Source organism: Brassica oleracea, chromosome C1, assembly GCF_000695525.1.
Source record: "Brassica oleracea var. oleracea cultivar TO1000 chromosome C1, BOL, whole genome shotgun sequence".
Lineage (NCBI taxonomy): Eukaryota > Viridiplantae > Streptophyta > Magnoliopsida > Brassicales > Brassicaceae > Brassica > Brassica oleracea.
Genome location: NC_027748.1, coordinates 43,410,485 through 43,434,607, shown reverse-complemented (window position 1 = coordinate 43,434,607; position 24,123 = coordinate 43,410,485). Strand labels below are relative to the sequence as shown.

At 34.5% G+C, this 24,123-nt stretch overlaps 3 protein-coding genes across 3 annotated transcripts; 1 reads left to right on the top strand and 2 right to left on the bottom strand.

Annotated features, from left to right (window-relative positions):
- The first annotated feature begins 11,408 nt into the window (after positions 1-11,408).
- LOC106342202 (UDP-arabinopyranose mutase 1-like) lies at positions 11,409-13,533 on the top strand. Its single transcript, XM_013781070.1, has 4 exons — positions 11,409-11,816; positions 12,406-12,656; positions 12,739-12,907; positions 12,987-13,533. The coding sequence occupies exons 1-4, from the start codon at positions 11,475-11,477 to the stop codon at positions 13,296-13,298; spliced, it is 1,074 nt and encodes a 357-aa protein (XP_013636524.1). The 5' UTR covers positions 11,409-11,474; the 3' UTR covers positions 13,299-13,533.
- A 66-nt stretch (positions 13,534-13,599) lies between these two features.
- On the bottom strand, positions 13,600-16,770 carry LOC106341016 (uncharacterized protein At1g04910-like). The gene is made up of 7 exons (XM_013779869.1): positions 15,687-16,770; positions 15,516-15,583; positions 15,341-15,429; positions 14,802-15,257; positions 14,508-14,712; positions 14,274-14,431; positions 13,600-14,196 (listed from the first exon to the last, which is right to left on the bottom strand). The coding sequence occupies exons 1-7, from the start codon at positions 15,991-15,993 to the stop codon at positions 13,932-13,934; spliced, it is 1,548 nt and encodes a 515-aa protein (XP_013635323.1). The 5' UTR covers positions 15,994-16,770; the 3' UTR covers positions 13,600-13,931.
- Positions 16,771-19,697: 2,927 nt separating this feature from the next.
- Positions 19,698-22,240, bottom strand: LOC106344831 (developmental protein SEPALLATA 2-like). Its single transcript, XM_013784137.1, has 7 exons — positions 21,662-22,240; positions 20,971-21,052; positions 20,749-20,810; positions 20,572-20,671; positions 20,393-20,476; positions 20,150-20,295; positions 19,698-20,051 (listed from the first exon to the last, which is right to left on the bottom strand). The coding sequence occupies exons 1-7, from the start codon at positions 21,844-21,846 to the stop codon at positions 19,952-19,954; spliced, it is 759 nt and encodes a 252-aa protein (XP_013639591.1). The 5' UTR covers positions 21,847-22,240; the 3' UTR covers positions 19,698-19,951.
- Between the last annotated feature and the right edge of the window lie 1,883 nt (positions 22,241-24,123).

Here is a 24,123-nt window from a genome sequence, read left to right as displayed (position 1 = left end):
TATATGCTTCAGTATATAAAACATTTACCAAAAACTCAATATTTTCGTAGGGGGTTAACACATGGATTTTGAGAAAATTTCAAAAAGTACGACAACATTGTTTTAATGCATAGTTGCATCATGCACTAATATATTATGATGTTCAAAGAGGTTTGGAACCTTTGTTGTCTCCATTTCTTTAGAGAATAGCGATTTTATGATGGTTATGGAGTATTATAAAGTTTTACTAAATTAATTGATAAAGAAGTTATAACGATTCTCATATACAATGAAAAAGAGATTAGAATACATTAATACAAATGTATAATATGGCTCGAATTTTTAAAACAACACTAAAGATTATATGCTTCAGTATATAAAACATTTACCAAAGAGTATTATAAAGTTTTACTAAATTAATTGATAAAGAAGTTATAACGATTCTCATATACAATGAAAAAGAGATTAGAATACGTTAATACAAATGTATAATATGGCTCGAATTTTTAAAACAACACTAAAGATTACAAGCTTCAGTATATAAAATATTTACCAAAGACTCAATATTTTCGTAGGGGTTAACACATAGATTTTGAGAAAATTTCAAAAAATACAAAAATATTGTTTTAATGCATAGTTGCATACTGCACAATCATATGATGATATTCAAAGAGGTTTGGAGCATTTGTTGTCTTCCGTTTTTCCAGAAAATAGTGATTTAATAGTGGTTATTCCATCGATTCATGATGTAATATGAAGTTTTGCTAAATTAATTGATAAAAAGTTATAATGATTCCCATATACCATTAAAAAAAGCTTAGAATACATTAATACAAATGTAGAATGTGGTTTGAAATTTTAAAACAACACTAAAGATTATATGCTTCAGTATATAAAACATTTACCAAAAACTCAATATTTTCGTAGGGGTGTTAACACATAGATTTTGAGAAAATTTCAAAAAATACGAAAATATTGTTTTAATGCATAGTTGCATACTGCACAATCATATGATGATATTCAAAGAGGTTTGGAGCATTTGTTGTCTTCCGTTTTTCCAGAAAATAGTGATTTAATAGTGGTTATTCCATCGATTTAGGGAGTATTATGAAGTTTTACTAAATTAATTGATAAAAAGTTATAATGATTCCCATATACCATTAAAAAGAGCTTAGAATACATTAATACAAATGTAGAATGTGGTTTGAAATTTTGAAACAACACTAAAGATTATATGCTTCAGTATATAAAACATTTACCAAAAACTCAATATTTACGTAGGTGTGTTAACACATAGATTTTGAGAAAATTTTAAAAAAAACGACAATATTGTTTTAATGCATAGTTGCATACTGCACAATCATATGATGATATTCAAAGAGGTTTGGAGCATTTGTTGTCTTCCGTTTTTCCAGAAAATAGTGATTTAATAGTGGTTATTCCATCGATTCATGATGTAATATGAAGTTTTGCTAAATTAATTGATAAAAAAGTTATAACGATTCCCATATACCATGAAAAAGATCTTAGAATACATTAATACAATTATAGAATGTGGTTCGAAATTTTAAAACAGCACTAAAGATTATATGCTTCAGTATATAAAACATTTACCAAAAACTCAATATTTTCGTAGGAGGTTAGGATTTTGAGAAAATTTCAAAAAATACGAAAATATTGTTTTAATGCATAGTTGCATACTGCACAAACATATGATGATATTCAAAGAGGTTTGGAGCATTTTCCATTTTTCAAGAAGATAGTGATTTTATAGTGGTTATTCCATCGATTTAGGGAGTATTATGAAGTTTTACTAAATTAATTGATAAAAAAGTTATAACGATTCCCATATACCATGAAAAAGAGCTTAGAATAAAGTAATAAAAATGTAGAATGTGGTTCGACATTTTAAAACAACACTAAAGATTATATGCTTCAGTATATAAAACATTTACCAAAAACTCAATATTTTCGTAGGGGTTAACACATGGATTTTGAGAAAATTTCAAAAAGTACGAATATATTGTTTTAATGCATAGTTGCATCATGGACTAATATATTATGATGTTCAAAGAGGTTTGGAACCTTTGTTGTCTCCATTTCTTTTATAGTGGCTAATCCACCAATTTATGGAGTATTATGAAGTTTTACTAAATTAATTGACAAAAAGTTAAAATGGTGCCCATGTACCATGAAAGAGAGTTTAATATACATTAATAAAAATATTGAATGTTTTTAGAAATTTTAAAACAACACTAAAAATCATAGGCTTCAGTATATATCATTTACAAAAAAAAATCAATATTTTTGTAGAGGTTAAGATATAGTTTTGACAAAATTTCAAAAAATATTAAAATATTGTTTTAATGCATATTTGCATCATGTACTAACATATGATTATATTCAAAGAGGAATATAGTCTTTGTTGTCTCCGTTTTTTAAGAAAATAGCAATTTTATAATGGTTACTCCACTAATTTAGAGAGTATATGAAGTTTTACTAAATTAATTTATAAAAACAATTGAGCGATGTTCATTTACCATGAAAGAGTGTTTAGCATACACTATATACTAATGTAGAATATGGTTATAAATTTTAAAACAACCACAAAGATTATAGGTTTCTGTATATAAAGTATTTACCAAAAACTCAATATTTTGGTAAGGACTAACACATAGATTTTGACAAAATTTAAAAAAAATATGACAATATTGTTTTAATGCATAGTTGCATCTTGTACTAATATATGATGATGGTCAAAGAGGTTTGGAACATTTTTTTTATCTATTTCTCTTGATAATATCGATTTTATAATGGTTAGTCCCCTAATTTAAGGAGTATATGAAGTTTTACTAAATTAAATTATAAAAACAATTGAACTATGCTCATTTACCATGAAAAAATAGTTGATCATACATTAATACAAATGTTGAACATGGTTAAAATTTTTAAACAACACTAAAGATTATAGGCTTCAAGTATATAAAGTAGTCACCAAAAACTCAATATTTTTGTAGGGGTTTTACACATGGATTTTGAGAAAATTTCAAAAAATACGACAATATTATTTTAATGCATAGTTGCATCCTGCAATAACATGTGAAGATGTTCAAAGAGGTTTTGGAGCCTTTTTTGTCCCCGCTTTTCAAGAAAATAGTTATTTTATAATTGGTTATTCCATCGATTTAGGGAGTATTATGAACTTTTACTAAATTAATTGATACAAAAATTATAACGATTCCCTTATACCATGAAAAGAGCTTAAAATACATTAATATAAATGTAGAATGTGGTTAAAAATTTTAAAACAACTCTAAAGATTATAGGGTTCAACACATAGATTTTGAGAAAATTTCAAAAAATAGGACAATGATGTTTTAATTCATACTTGCATTCTGCACTAACATATGATGATGTTCAAAGAGGTTTGGAGTTCTATAAGACCATCAGAATAAGTGTATCGTTTACTCTTTATCCTTCTTCTACAAGAGATGTTTTAGCTCTGGTAGTGTTGAGAAGAAAAATGAAGGTTCAGATGAGAACGAGAAAACATTTGAAGAAGAGACCCAAGCTATTCACAAGAAGCTGTGGACAAGATTTTTTGCTTGGTTGGGCGTGTCCTGCCTTGGCGTAGATCCATGTATTGCATGTTTCTAACCAATTTTTCTGTCGTTGCTAACTGCTTCTTAGAAATAATTTTCCTCAAAATAGCTAGCTCTAGGGGATGTCGAGTCTTCACTAACGAAAATACGATCAAGAAGATGGTTGACTTTATGTCTACCAAGACAACAGAGCTGACTACTTACAAATCCGAAGGTTTTTCTTAAGATTTGAGTTTTTGTATTTTTAACGAAGAAATCTATACAAATCAATGAAATCAAATTTAATAGTAAATCGGTATGATTGAATAACATTTGATTTAAATTACAATTTATTAATCATGAAATCAATAACACATGATTTCAGTATGAATTTAAATCATACAACTAATAACATTCGATTTAGTTTGGATTTCCAAATCCATTAAACTACATCAACCAATAACTCTCAATAAGATTTAATTTACCAATTTAAACTAATTTTAAAAATTTGTTGGGTTGCAATGTTAAAACATTGATAATTAATTTCATTCCATTGATTGAATAACACCTCCTAAATATAATTATTATACATTTTTGGATATGAATGTTAATCTATGATTATTATACATTCTTATAGTGTTTTCTGGTTTAATTTTTACGAGGCATGATCCGCCCACGACGTATATAATTATAAATCGAATTCCATTGATTTTTAATGATTTTGTACATGTAGAAATAAGTAATTTATGCTAGTTGATAATATTGTATCCAATAAAATATTTGGAGCTGTATAAGACGATCATAATGTTGAATAAGAATTAGTGCACAATTACTGTATGTATAATTTCGTTATGGTTGTATTTCAAATATCATATACCAAATTTTGACTAAAACTGAAAAACGAATGTTAAACTTAAAGGAGATATTTTCACAAAGTGTCTTAGAGTGTTATTTATAAGTGTAAAAGTGTCTTATTGTGTAAATATTTCAACTTAAAGATACTTAAAGGATATACAGATTCCCATATGCAAATATACCTTCATTTAACCGCAAAGCAGAATATAGTTCTAAAATAATTATTTTACGTATATAAAGCCTAATTGCATGCTAATTAACACATTTACTAGATTAAGATCCGCACCTTGCGCGGGATAAACATTATATATATAAATTATTTTATGTATTATATGTTCTTACATATTATGAAATAATAAATATATATTGAATAATTAAAAGTCAGTAACTATCACACATATAATTAAATTGGTGCGAACGTATAAATCAATTTTATTAATCCAAACATTTTTTAAAAAACATTTGATAGGATATTTAATTAAATTTAAATGATATTAACATACATAGTATATTTTTAATATTAATGTCTATTATTTTTTTTATTTTTTTTAAATGATGTTTTCTACTCATATGTTTTTTTTTATCATGTGTATTTTTAATAGCAAAAACTTTAAATTACTGATAACAAAACTTTTATTGTGGGATTAATAATTTTAGTAATTGATAAAAATTTATCAATGTTAGTTCAAAACTTTTATCAAAAAAAATTATTCAAAGTAAATTTTGAAACTAAAATATTTATTTATTCAATATGGTTTATAGTTTAATTTAGAATGATATATATACATATATATTTTAAATCTTAATGATTAATTAAATTAAAAATATAAAATATACTAAAAAATCTAAATTTTTATAATATGGGTATTGTGTTTTTTAAAAATTATTTTAATAGTTTTAAATTAAACAAATTTGATAGAAGATACATTTTTTTTATCAGATCTTTATTATTCAAAATCATTAATTATCATATATACTCTACCCACATTAGGCAATTCCATAATCTTTATTTAAGGAAATAATAAATGACATTAATAATGAATTTATGGTTAGTTTAATAAAAAGCTTATTATATAATTAGATGGACCAACCTATTTCTCTAATAATTCTAGGAATCATCGTAGTGATGACATGTGGCTACAAAAAGAAGTTGTAATGTTTCACAAATAATATATAGGGGATTGATATTACACTCTACTCAAAATAATAAAAATCTTGTTCGGTTTTATATCTACCATCATTTAATTCACATAGATACAATTAATGTTAATGTAACTAGTCAAGCTAGATACAATTAGCAACACAAATGAATTAAATTGATGTCCTTTTATAGCATTAGGTAAACCTAATATTTTAACTTTTCGTTTATTCTAAATTTTCAAACGGATAGAAGTATTAAAAAACTAATACAATGCACTTCAAATAAATATACTTCAATTTAAACAAAACAAAATATGTTCTATCACAATTACGATAGCAACTAATAATCAATCATTCATTCTCATAGTATTGTATATTATGATTATCTTATACGTTTGTTTCTGATAAATTTGATGTTTATAATTATAATCTTATAAATGAACTGATTTTAGATTAAAATAGTTTTATTTCTGAAAGTTTCAAAGGTGAAAAGTAATTTCCTTGAGACAAAACTTTAAACTAAAGATGTAATAAGCACATACAAATCTAAAAATAATATATCTAAATGTAACTGCTGATAAAATTCACAATAAAGTATTGTACCAAAATAAAAATAAATCGTAATCTTTTGATTTCTATCATTAAAATTTTTGATTTTAAAAAAAAAAATCTTTGTGAATTACATAAAAAAATTTATGAAGAATGTATACAAGTTTATAGTTTATATATCTAGTAAAATTAATTTAAGAACTATTAGGATAAGTATATGGTTTAGATAAACATAGGCTTGTGCTTATCTTGTGCTTATCTCCTATAGTTTAGGAGTTATCTTTAAGCTTGACTACCTTGTATAAGTACACGTCTAAGGACTCAATAATAAACAAGTTGTTTTGGTATCTAGTTCTACATGGTATCAGAGCTATCCTGATTTTTTTTTTAGAGTCTCAAGGCAAACTAAGCCGAGACACGCACAGGTGCTGTGCTTGAGTCACGATGGAAGTTTCTGTTGTTCCTCCGATTTCCCCTTACACCTTGTCTAACTCTGACAATCCAGGAGCCCTCATTACATCGGTGCTTCTCTCCGGTGACAATTACAATGAATGGTCTACTGAGATGCTCAACACTCTGCAGGCCAAACGCAAATCAGGGTTTATCAATGGCACTATCAAAAAGCCGACGTCTGATCATGCTGACTACGAGAATTGGATGACAGTAAACTCCATGATCGTAGGCTGGATTCGAGTTTCTATTGCACCGAAGGTCATATCGACAGTGACATTCATAGCTGATTCTTCTCAATTATGGAGCAATCTCAAGCAGCGGTTCTCTGTTCACAACAAAGTTCGTCTTCACCAGCTCAAAGGACAAATCTCTACATGTCGCCAAGATGGTCAATCTGTTCTTCAATACTTTGGCAAGTTAAGCTCGTTGTGGGAAGAATACTTTCTTCTCAGGCCACTACCGGCTTGTGCATGCGGAGTCGCAGACACTTTGTCGAAAGAAAGAGATGAAGACAAAGTTCACGACTTCCTGCTAGGACTCGATGATGTCCGATATGGCAACCTTTGCACAACTATCATCGGGCTTGATCCATTGCCAACTCTGGAGGAAGTCTACTCAAAAGCAATTCGCGAGAAACAGAGGATTGCGTCTGCTCGCAGTCGCGAGAACCAACATGATGCTTTGGGGCTTGTTACTCGCGGCACTCAACAACAAGATGCGTCATCAACTACTACGGATGTCACCACCAGATCAAACAATCAATCTACACCCAGACCTGATACAATTCTTCGCACTCGAGATAAATCAATGCTGTGCTCTCACTGTGGTCGCACTGGCTACGAAAAACGAGACTGTTGGCAGCTCGTTGGATATCCAGACTGGTGGACTGAACGCAACAAGCAGAGTTCTCGTGGCAAAGGAACAGGTCATGGGGGAGGACGTGGTGGTGGCAGAGCTGTGAATGCATCGGCTCATGCTACTAGTGCGAACTCGTCTGTATTTCCTGATTTCACACAAGACCAATGGCGTGTTCTCTCTCAAATGATTCACGAAAAATCCAACACCAGTGACAAGCTTTCTGGTAAGAAACAATACGGTGATGTTATCCTCGACACAGGGGCTTCTCACCACATGACTGGGGACAGCTCTTTGCTGATTAACATCGTCTCTATATCACCGTGCTCTGTTGGGTTTGCTGACGGCAATAAAACATTCGCTGTCAGCATGGGCGATTTTCCTCTATCAGAAAAAGTCTCACTGAAAAATATGTTGCTTGTGCCTTCATTGAACTGCACGCTTATATCAGTTTCTAAAATTCTGAAGCAAATTGGATGTTTTGCAACCTTTACTGATACGGTTTATGTATTGCAGGACCGTTTTTTGAGGACTTTGATTGGAAGAGGTGAAGAGCGTGATGGGGTATACTTTCTGACAGCGGTCGCCACGGCTAAAGTTCACAGTGTCAACGTCTCTGCGGATCAAGCTCTCTGGCACCAACGTCTAGGACACCCAAGTTTTACTGATGTTTCGGCTTTACCTATGCTTTCTGTTTCTTCTAGTTCTATTAGTTCCCGTCATTGCGACATTTGTTTTCTATCCAAACAAACCAGAGAGGTGTTTTCTGATAGCAATAATAATTCAAATGAGATTTTTGCACTTATCCACTGTGATGTTTGGGGACCATATCGCGTTCCTTCTACTTGTGGAGCTGTTTATTTTCTCACTATTGTTGATAATCATTCACGAGCAGTGTGGACTTACTTAATGCTCGCAAAGTCTGAGGTACAAACAGTTCTGAAAAACTTCATCACATACGCTGACAAGCAATTCAACAAATCAGTTAAGATCGTTCGCAGTGACAACGGAACAGAGTTCATGTGCCTCTCTGACCACTTTCGAGAACTTGGCATTATTCATCAAACCTCTTGTGTCTCAACGCCTCAGCAAAATGGACGCGTCGAAAGAAAGCATAGGCATATCTTAAATGTTGCCAGGGCTCTGCTGTTTCAAGCTTCTCTACCGATAAGATTTTGGGGTGAAGCAATTCTCACTGCGGCGTATCTCATTAATCGGACCCCATCTAAGCTCCGCCAAGGATGCATTCCCTATGAAACCCTTCACGGTCACAAACCAGATTATGGTCAGCTTCGTGCATTTGGTTCAGCTTTTCACGTACACTTAACGTCGAGGACAAAGGATAAGTTCGTTCCAAGAAGTCGAGTGTGTGTGTTTCTTGGCTATGTACTTGGGAAAAAGGGCTGGAAAGTGTTTGACATGGAAACAGAAGAAATAACTATTTCAAGAGACGTGGTATTTCGGGAAGATATCTTTCCCTACTCTGAGAAACAATCGATACCACCACAACCTGCAATTTCTATCCCCGACCATGATTGGGCTGTACATCAGACTGTTGCAGACAGGGGGAGTCCAATTGATCAGCCTCCATTAGTTCCTTCACCCTCTCCGACAGATACGACAACGTCCTCTCCGGCTGAAACTCCTGTAGCTGCACAGTCTGCACCTGCTTCCTTTGTTTCGGGAGCAGAAACAGTCACAGCTCAGACATCACCACCTGCAGCTTCAACGTCAGTCTCTTTACCTGATACGACTCGACGAGGACAAAGGGAGTGTGCTCCGTCAGTCAAACTGAAAGACTACGTTACCTACAACATTCAAGTTCTACATACCCATCACGCTTCTCCTCTCCTGTCACAGTCCTCGTCTACGGCCTCAGGTACAACACTTTACCCTCTTTCAGAATTTATTTCAGACTCTAACTTCTCTCCAGGACAGCAAGTTTTTCTCGCTGCTATCACCGCTGGAGTTGAACCAAAACACTTTGCTGAGGCAGCTCTGGAAGATGTCTGGAATGACTCGATGTTTGAGGAAGTTGATGCTCTAGAAGAGCAACACACTTGGGACATTGTTACACTCCCTCCCGGCAAGGTCGCAATTCCTAGTCAGTGGGTTTATCGCATCAAGTATAATGCTGACGGTACCGTCAAGAGACACAAATCACGTCTCGTCGTTAATGGCAGTAAGCAAGTCGAGGGTGAGGATTACTCAGACACCTTCGCTCCTGTGGTCAAAATGACCACGATCCGGTCTCTTCTCAGACTAGTTGCTACAAAGAACTGGGAAGTTTTTCAAATGGACATCAACAACGCGTTCTTACACGGCGATCTCGACGAAGAAATCTATATCCTTCTTACTCTTGGTTTTCGTCACACACACCCAGGGAAAGTCTGTCGTCTTCGAAAGTCTCTCTATGGACTAAAGCAGGCTCCAAGGTGTTGGTTTAAAAAGCTCTCTGACTCTCTACTTCATTTTGGTTTCATCCAGTCATATGATGACTACTCTCTCTTCTCCTATGTCAAGAATGGAATCGAGATGCACGTTCTCATCTACGTTGACGATCTTCTGATCTGTGGTAACAACAACTATATGTTGCAGAAGTTTAAAGACTACCTAAGTCGATGCTTTTCTATGAAGGAGGACTTGAAGTGAGTCGAGGACCAGAAGGTTTCTTTGTCTCGCAACGCAAGTACACTCTCGACATCGTCTCAGAAACAGGCAATCTAGGCTGTAAGCCTGCAGCTACGCCACTGGAACAAGGCCATCAACTTGCTAATCCAAAACTTGACAGTCCGGTGCTCGCAAATCCAAAGCAGTATCGTCGTCTAGTTGGTCGTCTCCTCTATCTTTGTCACACACGACCTGAACTGAGCTATGCTGTTCATATCTTGACACAGTTCATGCAAGTCCCAAAAGAAGCTCATTGGGACGCCGCACTTCGTGTGGTTCGGTACTTGAAGGGGTCTATTGGCCAAGGCATTTTGCTCAAGTCGGACCCTGATCTCTCTCTCTCACTGTATACTGCGATGCTGACTGGTCGTCGTGTCCTGCATCTCGTCGATCCTTGAGCGCTTATGTCGTCATGCTTGGAGGTTCACCGATTTCTTGGAAAACAAAGAAGCAGGACACGGTCTCGCACTCTTCAGCTGAAGCAGAATACAGAGCCATGTCTGATACACTTAAAGAAATAAAATGGCTGTGACATCTTCTTGAAGGATTGGGTATCAAACAACCTGGACCATCGCGTTTCTTTTGTGACAGCAAAGCCGCAATCCACATAGCTGCGAACCCGGTGTTTCACGAGCGCACGAAACATGTGGAGAATGATTGCCACGCTGTGAGAGATGCTGTCAAAGCTAAGTCTATTGAGACAATTCATGTCTCAACACATTCTCAGGTTGCAGACATTTTAACAAAGGCTCTTGGGCGCGCAAAATTTGAAGAGTTATCGTCCAAGTTGGGTTTGACTAACCTTCACACTCCAACTTGAGGGGGGAGTATTAGAATAAGTATATGGTTTAGATAAACATAGGCTTGTGCTTATCTCCTATAATTTAGGAGTTATCTTTAAGCTTGACTACCTTGTATAAGTACACGTCTAAGGACTCAATAATAAACAAGTTGTTTTGGAATCTAGTTCTATAAGAACTGAATAATATTTTTAAATTATGGATAATAATTTATATTAATTTGCTGAATATTTGTTTTTTAAGAGGAGATGATAAACGCCTGGAATTAATTAAGAGGTAATCAATGAATTAAGAGCCAATAACACAAATTAATTTTGTGAAAATAAAAAATAAAAATAACACAAATTAATATTTGCGATTCCGAATAAAAAGAATTGCCTCCCACGGAATAGAAAGTCTTTCACTTTCTCACCATAAAACTTCTATTGACCAGTTGGAACAAGTGTTAATCGACCACGTGTCAAACCTCACACAAAATAACTCGCACGTGCCGGATCTGTTATAAAAATCACTCGACGGTCTTCTCCTTCGAGTTCATCACAATATCAAACCTCTCTCTCTCTCTCTTCTCCAGTTCTCAATCAATCGAATCATGGTTGAACCGGCGAATACCGTTGGAATCCCGTTGAACCACACTGCGTTGCTGAAGGATGAGCTCGACATCGTGATCCCCACCATCCGTAACCTCGATTTCCTCGAGATGTGGAGACCTTTTCTCCAGCCTTACCATCTCATCATCGTCCAGGACGGAGATCCTTCCAAGACCATTGCTGTTCCCGAAGGGTTTGATTACGAGCTTTACAACAGGAACGACATTAACCGTATCCTCGGTCCCAAAGCTTCCTGCATTTCCTTCAAGGACTCTGCTTGTCGCTGCTTCGGCTACATGGTGTCTAAGAAGAAATACATCTTCACAATCGACGACGATTGCTTCGTAAGTTTCCTTCAAATTCTCAAAGTTTGCTCCTTTTTTTTTTTTTTTTGGTCGTTCTGTTTTGTCTGAATGCTATAGATCTCTGTTTCATGTTGTGTGTGTTAAGGATTGTGTTGTGTCTACGCAAGGCCTGGTTACAATGTCGGTAGATTAAACACTGTTTTGACCTAGATCTATACATTCTTCTGCTTGGATGGTTCTTGATCTGTTTTTTTTTTCGGAATTGCAATTGTTTCGTTCAGTTTCGTTGATCACTGATTGTAATCGGTCATGATCTCTTATGTGTATGTATTTTTAGTGATGACAGTGTTGTTGGACCAATATATCTATGTTATGTCACACAAGGTTCTTGCATGTCATCGTTGTTACAAAGGCAAAGAAAAGTCCAAAACTTTTAATTCCCCTGTTTAAGGAATTGAGTTTTCAGTTACACCATGATTCTAGTATTGATGTTGCTTTCATAGTGTGTTGGTTTAATCACGTGTAAAGTCTTCTTTTTTTCCTTCTAGCTTTGGCTGCATTTGAATAATCATTTCTTTATTTTTATATTTTTTTTTGTTGTTGTTGTTGTTGTTGTCATGTGTTATAGGTTGCTAAGGATCCAGCTGGGAAAGCTGTGAACGCACTTGAGCAACACATCAAGAACCTTCTCTGCCCATCCTCTCCCTTTTTCTTCAACACATTGTACGATCCCTACCGTGAAGGTGCTGACTTCGTCCGTGGATACCCTTTCAGTCTCCGTGAGGGTGTTTCCACTGCTGTTTCCCACGGTCTCTGGCTCAACATCCCTGATTACGATGCCCCGACCCAACTCGTCAAGCCTAAAGAAAGGAACACAAGGTACTACTTTAACATCCTCTTTCAACATTTTTACTTGAATCTTTATTAGCTAACAATATGCTTAAATGGCATTACTGTGAAGGTATGTGGATGCTGTAATGACCATCCCAAAGGGAACACTTTTCCCAATGTGTGGTATGAACTTAGCCTTTGACCGTGATCTCATCGGTCCGGCTATGTACTTTGGTCTCATGGGTGATGGTCAGCCTATTGGTCGCTACGACGATATGTGGGCTGGTTGGTGTGTCAAGGTACTTACTCCCCCCATCCGCCAATGTCTTGGACTGTATTTGAAAATACTTACTGGTCTTTTATGGGTCTGTTCTTTAGGTGATCTGTGACCATTTGGGATTAGGAGTGAAGACAGGTCTTCCCTACATTTACCACAGCAAGGCAAGCAACCCATTTGTGAACTTGAAGAAGGAATACAAGGGAATCTTCTGGCAGGAGGACATCATTCCTTTCTTCCAGAGCGCAAAGCTCTCCAAAGAAGCTGTGACGGTTCAACAATGCTACATTGAACTGTCCAAGATGGTGAAGGAGAAGCTTAGCGCCATTGATCCTTACTTTGACAAGCTTGCTGATGCTATGGTCACCTGGATTGAAGCTTGGGATGAGCTTAACCCGGCCCCCAAAGCTTGAGCATCAGATTAAAAAAAAAAATTCACCGCAGTTTTGGTTATTAGCTTAACCTATATCATCTATCTTCTTTCCTTCCCCGTTTTGTTTTTTTTTTCTGACTTTCCGGTGATTATTCAGTTCGTTTTAAAGTTGCCAGAGTTTATTTAAATAGTGATGGTGTGTAGTTCTATTTAAGACCGATACAATCTATACTCTGAGCTTTTTGTTTCAATAATAAAATCATATATATATTCCTCGAGTCTTTGCCCTTTGGTGTTAATTTTTGAGTTCATACCGTTTCATCTGAATTTATTCATCAATGGATAAGAAATAGAACAGTTATTTATTTAATCAAATAACTATAATAATGTGTAACATAATTATTCACTGCATTGTTTATTTTTCAGCTACAAAACTGCAGGTCCATGGATGAGGAGGTGATGGTGCCAAAATGACAAGTCTTCAGAACCTTTCTTCTACATCCACGGAAGCTCTTCAGATGTCTCTATACACCAAAGAACCCTACATAACCTCTTTAAAAGTCTCATCCTCAAGATTGATATAATCCCCCCATAGATAAACTCCATTATCCACCCATCCATGTCCTGCATCACCCAGCCAAATCTTAATGTAGGACAATGGTGGTGTCTCTGATCATATGGTTTCATCTAGTGAATTGCTATTATCATTCTCATGTAACAGCTGAAGACATTCATAAGGATTCGCATAGAAGTAGTCTTCTTCTTTCGGTTTATTCGGTATCACAAGCCGCTTCTTGGGACCTCCCATTCTTGTAGCGTGAAAGGCCTTCACCCTGGTCGAAAACACTTCCCAGCTCACTAATCCTTGGTAGTATTCATCTATAAGATTGACCAAGAACTTCCTGTTTAGCTCAATCGTCTTCTTGAACCCCAAGAACCTGAGGAAGTGAGGATGATGATTAAATGCATTAGCCAATAATGAAAGAAACATTATTGTTAGCAACAAATGATTTACCTGCGATGACCTTCCACAACTTTGGCCATGTTCCCATAATAAGTAGGAACGAAGATATCACTCTCTAGCGAGATAAGGTAATCAAGAGCAGCCATTTGTGAAGAGTGGTTCTTACAAAAACTCAAATCAGAGGAATCCAGCAGAGTTTCTTTCCTCACCTGTTTTATTTTTTTAATCAAAGATTCATCAGTGACTGACACTATGAGTGAATATTTCAGACAATAAGCTACTAACCACATTGGGAAAGACGTCTGTTAAAGCCTTTAACCGCCTTTTACCACCGTATATCTCTCCGGCAGCTATGTAAATCTGAACATTACGGTCAATCCCCAAGGCAGATAGTGTCAGAGCTGTTTCTTCTGGAGTCAATGGGCAAAGACCTTCTTTCCTCTTCATCTCTGAGTTTATTACCTTCTCTTTCCACCATGGATAAGCATATCTAAGCAATCAAAAAAAAAAAAGAATGATTACATCAATAATACCGAGAAGAACTTTTAATACAAGATGAAATGTTTTTGTTGTTATAACCTCATTCTTGTGAGTTCTTCCTCTTCGTAGCGGTTGCAACCATGAGAGCAACCAGAGAATGCCAGCATGTCCATTTCGTATCTGAGATGGAGAACAAGAAAGGGACCTTTCTCCCTCAGGATCTTGACCACTCTTCTACCTAGTTCCTCAATCTTTGGAGTGAATCTAATCCCGTTGAAGTTTACTCGGCATCTCAGCTTCTGAACCTCAACAGGAAGTTCATTATTAGCAAGTCGAGTGTCGGTCTTGTTCAGATGTAAGACCTTATGCTTCTTCACCAGTGGAAGAATCTGGTCTTGGTAGTAGGACATGTTGGACCAGCTAATAGGAGGCATTGTGTGGTAAACGCCAAGCTCAACCCTTCTCTTAAGCCTTGGAGGAAGCTCTTTGAGGATACGAACCTCATCCCTTAGAGAAGTTATGAAGTGATCCACATCGAATATGTCTTTGAACTCACTGCCCACATAAGAAACCAATCAACAACTTCAAGAGAAGTAAAATAAGCTCAGAGTGAGATGGATGGGGAATAATAATTATACCTAGGATCATTCCAAAAAGAGGTCTTGTCAAGCTCTGGGACAATAAGTGTGACATTCATGTATCTTGCAATAGTCACCATATCACATATCTGAAGAAAAGCAAACAGAGTCCAAAAAGTCATATCTACCGGAAAGATTCACTGACAAAACAAATAGATTAGTTGTGATCTTTTACCGCAGCTCGCATTTGGTTGAGTCCTCCATTGCAAGAAACCATAAGATAGCCATTGTTCTGATATAGCCCTGAGAGTCAAAACAAAAGAGTATAAAAGAAAAATTTTAAGACATTCCAAGAGTGTTGCAGACAAAGCTAACATAACCAGAAAGCAAAACAAAGCTAGCTTACTTTTAGGAGGGAGGGCTATTTTAATTGGAAGAGAAGTCATTTCCTGTGAAGCCATTGGGAGATCATGGTGACTGTTGAAACAAGAAGGCCAGCCTTTCAACAATCTAGGTCCCCACATCCCTCCCACCGCCACCAGATGAACACAACAACTCCATAGCAACAGTATGGTGATAGCACGGATCATCCATAGGCTCATACGAGACTTGGAAACCAAGGAGTTCTTCAACTTGCTGTCTCCTAGAAACTTAACCTTCATCTCTAATAAGAGCTTCTTCTTGTGGTATATAAACTTCTCTGCTTTACACATTACTCAAGAAGAATTCATCCAAAACAGATTCCAAGCTAATCTTGAGGCAACCTTGAGTCTTGCTCTCAGGAGATATACAAATAGAATAAGTCTCCTCGGATAATAAGAAGAAGAAGAAGAAGAAGAATCTCTCTCTCTCTCTCTCTCTGCTGAGATTGTAATAATGAGCCCAGATCTCAAAATATGTAATCACGACGCAAAAACAGGGAAGAACATTTATTACTCCCTCGGAAAATTCCAGAATCTCTCACAAAGTCAACCCCACATTCCGGAGGGATTAACACGACCTCTCTCTCTCTCTCTCTCTCTCTCTCTCTCTCTCTCTCTCTTACTAATCAATTACCACTAAAATCAAAGATTGATCTGTGCTTATGAACCGACAAGTCTCAACTCTCCACGCACAAACAGATCTCAATTTCGATGTAGACTTGGAAGCTAACTCTCCAGATTACAAGGAAACTCTGCAATGGCGATGCTTTAAGCTTAAATGTAAGTAAAGCCGCAATTCAAAAGGTGGAGAGAGAATGCGAGTAGATAGAATGCTTCTTTCTTCGAGCAGATCCGGTCGTTGATCACCACCGAAGAACACGGAAAACACTGAATCGAAGCTGGTCAGAGAGATTGGGAAGAAAGAAAGAAGAAGAAGACGATGAGGACAAGAATGTGGGGGAAAAAGATAACAACTTTCTCAATTACAAAGCTCAAAAACAAAACAAGTGAGCTGTCTTTCTTTTTCTTTTTTTTTGTCGGTTGTCTTTTTTGTTTGAGACCGTTTTGTTAACCTCTTCTGTCTGAGACAGTTGGAGCCATTGTTATATTGCTCTCCTTTACCATAATAGTATATGCGAAAAATAATATAAAAGGAAATAATCTTCAAAATTACGCAGATTCAGTTAATTTAAATATATTATATTCAACTATAACATACTACATTTACTTGATCTTTTTCTTATATAAGTTCAGATTTTATATTGATCACTAAAAGAATATATAGACATTGTATGGTTTGGCGGGAGAGAGTGGAAGTCTGTATCTACATTATTTTTTCGTAAACTAAGATGCATTTGATGTAAACAGTTTTTGTTTTAACATTCATTAAAAAGAATATAAACATGTTTTTCTTTTCTTTTCACAAAGCTATGTAAAGAGTCAACCTTTGAAGATTGTTTGACCAAATCATTAATCAATTGCGGTAGAACTTGGAAGACGCAGAAACAGAAAACTAATATTTGTTCAAAACTGAATATAAAATTTAAACAAAAAAAAGTTAATCATGTTAATTAGTCTAAATATTATTAGGAATCTGTAATTTGTATATGCGAAATTCCCTATGATAACTATTTTTTAAGTTCTGCCACAAAAATAGTCTTTAATGAATAAAATAACTAAAATAAGTTTTATTAAAAGATATGGTTTAAGGTTTTTACCCTTGGATTTAACTAATCTAGATTTAAGGTTTACAGTTAAGTGGTGGGGTTACGGGGATATGGTTTCAAATTTTAAAAAATAAAAAAAATTAAAATTAAATTTTTTACAATAAAAAAGATTATTTTGATCATTTTCTTTTTTTACAGTTATTTTTGTAACAAAAACTTAAAATGAGTTATTTAAGAGAATTGTCCTTTGTATATTGATTAGTTATTAGTTATTACTGGTGAGTGACGACCACTAAACTAGTAAACAAATAAGTAATTTTTTGGTTGAAATAAGAGAACCATAAAAACCAAACATTATGAAGAAGTATAAATTTTAGAAGTTAAATTTCATATAAGATTATTCAATTAAAACAAACAAATTATAAGCTATGTCTCATGAGTCTCGCAATCAATGTTTAAAGCTTAAAGAAGTAGAAATTAGAAAACATTAGAGATGAAATGAATATACATTAGTTTACAAAAAAAAAAAAAAAAAAAAAAAATGAAAGAGATGAAATGAATATACATTAGTTTACAAAAAAAAAAAAAAAAAAAGAAATGAATATACATTTTAGAAAACCTATGCAGAATGCAAATGAACAAAAAATCATATTTACATTAGAAAACGCGAAATGATGGAATGATTAATCAGACAAGTCACATAATTAGTGTCAGAATGATTATGTCATAGAAAGTTTCTGATGCATGCATTTCTATCGTATGTGTGCTAAACTTTACAATATATTTGCAGACTTTTCATTGTGAACAAAAAAAATTTAGAAATATAAATTCAGTTTAAAACATAATTAAACAAAAACAAAAACATGGTTAATATGAGGATTGAGAAAATTCTCCAAAATAAGAGATAAAGGACAAATGCCCGTGACCAGGAGAGTTGCCTGTTTTGTTTGTATTTTACTATTTTCTCAAGTTACAATTATAGTCACATGAGTGCGTGTATATATACACATAAATTCCGTATATAACTATATGGCTATTTACCACACAAAAAAAAAATTAACTTGTATTATTAGAAATCTACGACACGAAAAGAAAACAACCCATACTTTTAATATTATTTTAAATTTTATTGAATGCATAAAGTACAAATTAAGTTTAAAAATAATGGTGTCGACTGACACGGATTTTCATTTTTTTCGTGAAGATACCAAATTTATGATGGATTAGTTTGTGGTTCGAAGTAGATAAAAGGCTTTTAATATGAAAGACACTCGCCAACGAAACTGATGTTTGAAGTCTCCTCATATATGGTCTTGCGATGCGTGACATTGCATATTTATTTTCCAAAAGTTAGCAAAAAAAAAAAAAACATTGCATATTTAATACTAACTATGTCCAGTTCAAAATATAATTCAACTATTTACATTTGTTAAACATGTGTAGTATATAACAGACAATTTTAAAAAAAAAAACATATATACACATTTTATAAATGTTATACACGTCATACGCATGGAAAATCGGTACGTGCATGTTAATTAGTTTAGCAAACAAATAGTGGGTTTGTATGTACGTAAATGTGGTAGGTGCATTAGTATTTATTGACGTGGGGTTCGCTTTGGTCGTAACGCGAAATGAAATCCCATTAGCGTAAATCACTCTTAAATTTACCACCCAACTTAGATTGCAGATCAGCATTTAATTTTTGCTAAATGATTAATACTTGTTTTTTTTCTGTCAAATACTTGTTTTTTTTATTATGCGTGCTCCGTAGTAGCAAACGTATAATATATATGCATATTACGTACATTATGTTGGTGTTTTATGTTTTATGAAAACACCTTAAACACTTAATTTGTAGGGAGATGATATATACTACGATATACGAATACATCGTAGTACCTTAACGAATACGCCCAGTCTCCCACGAAAACAAATAAATTTGTGTCGGTGCCTTAATGTCACGCCGCCATTATTTTCGTTTGGGCAATACAGTATAGGCTGTCTTAGCCATTAAACGCGCTTCTAGTGGGCGTTGGATAAGTAAGCAGCTGAATTAGATGGTAAGCCCAGTAGCCCACATAGCTCATGCAGAACCTTTATTTCCCGTCTCTGTAAGATCAAGATATTGTAATAATCTGTTCTGTGCACTAGAACTGGAAACAAAACCTGGATCTTGGTGGCATTGTGAAGTGTTGTTGAATCTCACTGTTAATTTTGAGAGTTTATTTAGTCTCTGCGGTTCCTGTTAGCATTCGAACCGCGTTTTGCAATTATTAAAAGACAGGATAAAGTAGTTAACCAGATCAGACATGGTTAATGTTAACATTTCACTCATTACAATCCATTTATATATAAGCAAAGGACTCAAAAGGCACAAACATCTACTAAAACAGAAGAGAGATATTGAAGGCTGTGACAGTTATAGCCACTTATGTCTAGAAATCAGAAGTCTTATGCAGCAGCATATATAAACACAAAACCATACTTAATTCGTAGAATCCATTCTCATTCATCATCATCAAGAACCCACCACTTGCATCCTTAAAGATCTTTATTGGGAGGTAGAAGAAGTATCACACTCACAGCATCCAGCCAGGGATGTAGCCGTTGTTTCCTGGTTGGGATGACTGACCTTGTGCCGTTACTACCATTTGCTCTGAGCACACTGGATGGTTGTATCTGTTTAACAATCTACATTAGAAATCCTTCTGAAACCACAGTGTTGGGCTTTATCAAACTGTTAAATGGATAAAAGAAAGATAAGTTGTTTGGCTTACCCCATTTGCAAAGTGGGATCACATTCAAGAGGCTGGAATAGTCCCTGAGATTGAGCCTGATGATGTCCATAGGCAACATGTTGTTGATCACCACCTTCCCATGCCCCTCCTATTTGGTGACTTCTCACGCCTATCATATCTTCCAGCTAATTAATGCACAACAAAAGCGTAGTTGAAGATTGTAAGATTCAGGCTTATATATAAATGGGGACTAGACGAGAGAGAGAAACATCATCTACGTACCTTCATTGACAAGGCACGATTGGCTTCAAGCAAGATATGCTCTTTGCCTTGGAGGTCAGTGAGCTGGTCAAGCATATACTGTGTCTATATACACAAAACAAGCATTTTTCAGACATTTTTCACGCATCTAAACCAATTCAAGTGTGTTCTGTAGATATACAATGGAATAGTTAAGTCACCTTGATGCAACGAACTTGCTTGAGAGAGCCGTCTAGTTGACGCTCAAGCTGCTCTAGCTCCTTTGAGTTGAGGGGTCCAAGGTCTTCTCCAAGTAGATTTCTGCAGCAAACATACACTTGCATCAATTTAAAGCTGTTTATATGTGAGCACACAGATTAATGTATTTGCATACATACCTCTGCTGGCGTTGCAGATTTTCATATCTACCTTTCAGCTTCAAATACTCTCTGTAGCTATTCTGAAAAATGTCAAGCAAAGAGACGTTAATGTTGGACTCATTTACTGAAAATTTTATTTAATTCCAATCTGTGAATCTTTAATTTTGAAGCTCTAGTTTCTGTCTTAGTTATATCAAATATAGTTTAACTAAAAGATGGTAGAGAGGTGGAGATTTAAACCTCGAGTTCTTTGGCAGGTTTGTTGTTGACTTCAACTGAACCATAGCTACACTTCTGGTACCTTTCCAGTGTCTTGAGCATGCTGAAAGATCAAAGCATCAAGCATAAATATGAGAAAAACAAACTATTGATTTGATTACTAATTTAGTGGCTGAATTATGAAACTAAAAAAACGTTAAAAAGAAGATTTTAGTTGAATTCATCATAATTGAATGAAAAGAGATGTAATTAAATTGCTTTGGTGCTTAAATGTCTGCATGAAGTAGAGACTGGTTAATGCATGGATCCACAAATTATTCTACGTTGGATCTTTATATATTTTATTGAAATCTGTGAATCTTTAACTACTTTAATAATCTCTAATCAGACATATACTATATCTGTGTAGAGACAAACATGAAACATATTAGTACATCATTATGACACTCCTTTAACCTATAGTTTTCGAATCTACTCAAAAACCCCTAAGAAGCAGAAGAGATCAGATCTCGAGATTCAATCATTTAGAAACTGAATCATCCATCTATAATCAAAACCTTAGAGTTCATATTTAAAAAACTGAAAATCAAGAATGTCAAAAAGTAATCAAGAAAGATAAACGTCACAAGATCTTTCAAAATTAAAGATTTATACACGGATCTAATAACTTTATCACATATCTATGTTGAAAGAGAAAAGGATATAGAAGTACTTGGAGGTGCTGCAGAACTCATAGAGCTTGCCACGGTTGGAGAAGACGATGAGAGAAACCTCAGCATCGCAGAGAACTGAAAGCTCATAGGCTTTTTTCAGCAAACCGTTCCTACGCTTAGCAAACGTGACTTGTCTGTTAATCTTGTTCTCGATCCTCTTTAGCTCTACCCTTCCCCTTCCCATTTTTCCTTCTTCTTTTATATGTAACCTTATTATGTGATGTAATTTGTTTATCTATATTCAGACACACACACAAACATGAGTTTGGTGTTGCTTTTTCTGATGAAAGATCTTTTCTTTTGGACAATAAAACAAAACCCTAGTTTTTCAAGAACAAGAAGAGGAGAAGAGAATATAAAGAGGAAACTTTTGCTTCTTGGTTTGGTTTTGATTTGATTGTAGTAGGGTTCTTGTTTATTCTTTAGATCTTTTGTCTGTTCTTTCTTTCTTTTTTGAAGGGTTGTGTGTGTGTGATGAGATTGTGAATCTGAAGAAAGCTTTTGTCAATCTTTAAAAGCTATAAAGATAAGATACTTGTGCGGATGAGAGATTACTAGGGTTTGGTGATGTAGCTGGTGTGTTCCAACTCTCTCTCTCTCTCTACTTCTTTACTCTTTCTCTGTCCTCCCTCTTTTACAAAAAGGTGAAAAAACATTTTCACTCTCTCTTCTTTTGTGCGTGTGTCACAGGGACGCAACTAATTAAGAAAATTGATGTTTATGTTCTCTGATTATAATCCATGCCTATATAGAAATAATTACTTACTGTATTTTCACTCTTTAACTCTTACAAACATTACCCAAGTTCATATATTTCCACACTTTAAGTTTTAAATACATTACCTAAGTTCATAGCAATTTTTAAAACTTTGATATGGATATAGCATAACATACGTCTGTTTATGTAGTTATGTATATTGATTTGCCAATGAAATGAAAGTATTAAAATTGTCCAAGTGGTAAGGCGCGTGAGAGTGGGAATAGCATTGGCTTCTACAATGATACGAAAGTAGCTATCATCATTTTCTACTTCACAAGTTGCAGAAAAACCTCTCATACCTTAATATGGACATGACATGTATGTGTCGCATGTCTATTGGCTCCTATCTACTTGACAAGGTTCAAGTTTCAGACCAACTTTTGTTATATTTTCGCTTTCTTTTATGCATATACTTATATTTTTTTGAGAAATCCCTCTTATTTGCCGATTTCTAAAAATAATAAATCGTTTCTTATGAGTCAAAAGTACGTGTATGTTGCTCAAAAAAATGAGTCAAAAGTAATAACAGGGACTAATTGTTTGAGAAAACTCTTATCATATAATACATATAAACGTACGTGTATGTTTGATATATTGATCAATATTTGCTGATCACTTTGTTTGTTTGTTTTAGTTTAAGTCACATGTTTTCTTAAAGTAATGCTATTGTCTAAACTGAAAATAACAAGTGAGGAAAAAATATATCATATATATATATATATATATATATATCACATGCATACATATAAAATGTACACTTAATTGAGTTTGCTGATTAGTAATTTATAAGAACTAAGAACCTTTTGAAAAGTTGATTTAGCTATGTTCTCCAATGTTCTATATTTGGCCATTGCTTGCCAGAGTTTCGGGATTTAAAGTCTTTTAGATGAGTACAGGAATGGTATAAGATATTTTTTTTGTTCATGGGTAATCTCTGATTTAGAGGTACAAAAATATAAATAGTTTCATTCTAATATTGTTGACTGAAAGAATTACAAAATCATCGTTGTCTCTATTTAAATATTTTTTTTATTACATATGTTTATGCAGTTATTATGTGCAAGGTATCAGTTTTCACCACCAACTTTTTCGTACCACCATTGTAATTTGTAAAGTATGCATTTACTTACTAAACAAGTGAAATTATTTTTGAAATCTTTATCTTCCTTTGGACAAAGAATCTAAGAGGGAAGTCTCAGGTGACGTAGGAAGTCCGTGCATATATTTTACAGAAAACAGCTAAAAGACGTCAGAAAGTAAAGAAAACAAAATCTAAACAGTGAGGTTACGGAACAAGATGGGTGATGTGGTCTGATGGACACGTGTCGACATATAATTGATACGTAGGGAAGTTTTGACTTTTTGTGGGAGGCGTGCTGGCTGAGCCAGAGGAACCACACTAAGTGTAGCAGTGACTTGTCCCTATACTTTAATTACATTTTCATCCTTGGAGATTTTCAGAGTTTTTTTTTTACCGTTCTTGGTTTGTTGAAATGGTACGAGGAAGAAGAAGAAGAGTCAAGACTATCCAAACCTTGGCAGAGTCAACCAAGTGTAGTCTCATTTGGAGTCTTAAATCCTTCTTTAATTTGCCCTAGTCTCATGGACACGTATCAACGTTGCCAATGTAGTAATCGGAAAACATGGATCAAAGGGCTCTTTATCATCATGTACAAATGTGGTTCGGTACTTAAAAATCCC

Coding starts and splice junctions, on each gene's coding strand:
- LOC106342202 (XM_013781070.1), top strand. CDS start 11,475: ATGGTTGAACCGGCGAATACCGTTGGAATCCCGTTGAACCACACTGCG. Junction 11,817..12,405: donor CAATCGACGACGATTGCTTC/GTAAGTTTCCTT, acceptor CATGTGTTATAG/GTTGCTAAGGATCCAGCTGG. Junction 12,657..12,738: donor CCTAAAGAAAGGAACACAAG/GTACTACTTTAA, acceptor ATTACTGTGAAG/GTATGTGGATGCTGTAATGA.
- LOC106341016 (XM_013779869.1), bottom strand. CDS start 15,993: ATGTGTAAAGCAGAGAAGTTTATATACCACAAGAAGAAGCTCTTATTA. Junction 15,584..15,686: donor AATAGCCCTCCCTCCTAAAA/GTAAGCTAGCTT, acceptor TTTGACTCTCAG/GGCTATATCAGAACAATGGC. Junction 14,713..14,801: donor GAAGAACTCACAAGAATGAG/GTTATAACAACA, acceptor TTGATTGCTTAG/ATATGCTTATCCATGGTGGA.
- LOC106344831 (XM_013784137.1), bottom strand. CDS start 21,846: ATGGGAAGGGGAAGGGTAGAGCTAAAGAGGATCGAGAACAAGATTAAC. Junction 20,811..20,970: donor AACCTGCCAAAGAACTCGAG/GTTTAAATCTCC, acceptor GACATTTTTCAG/AATAGCTACAGAGAGTATTT. Junction 20,052..20,149: donor GATCCCACTTTGCAAATGGG/GTAAGCCAAACA, acceptor ATTGTTAAACAG/ATACAACCATCCAGTGTGCT.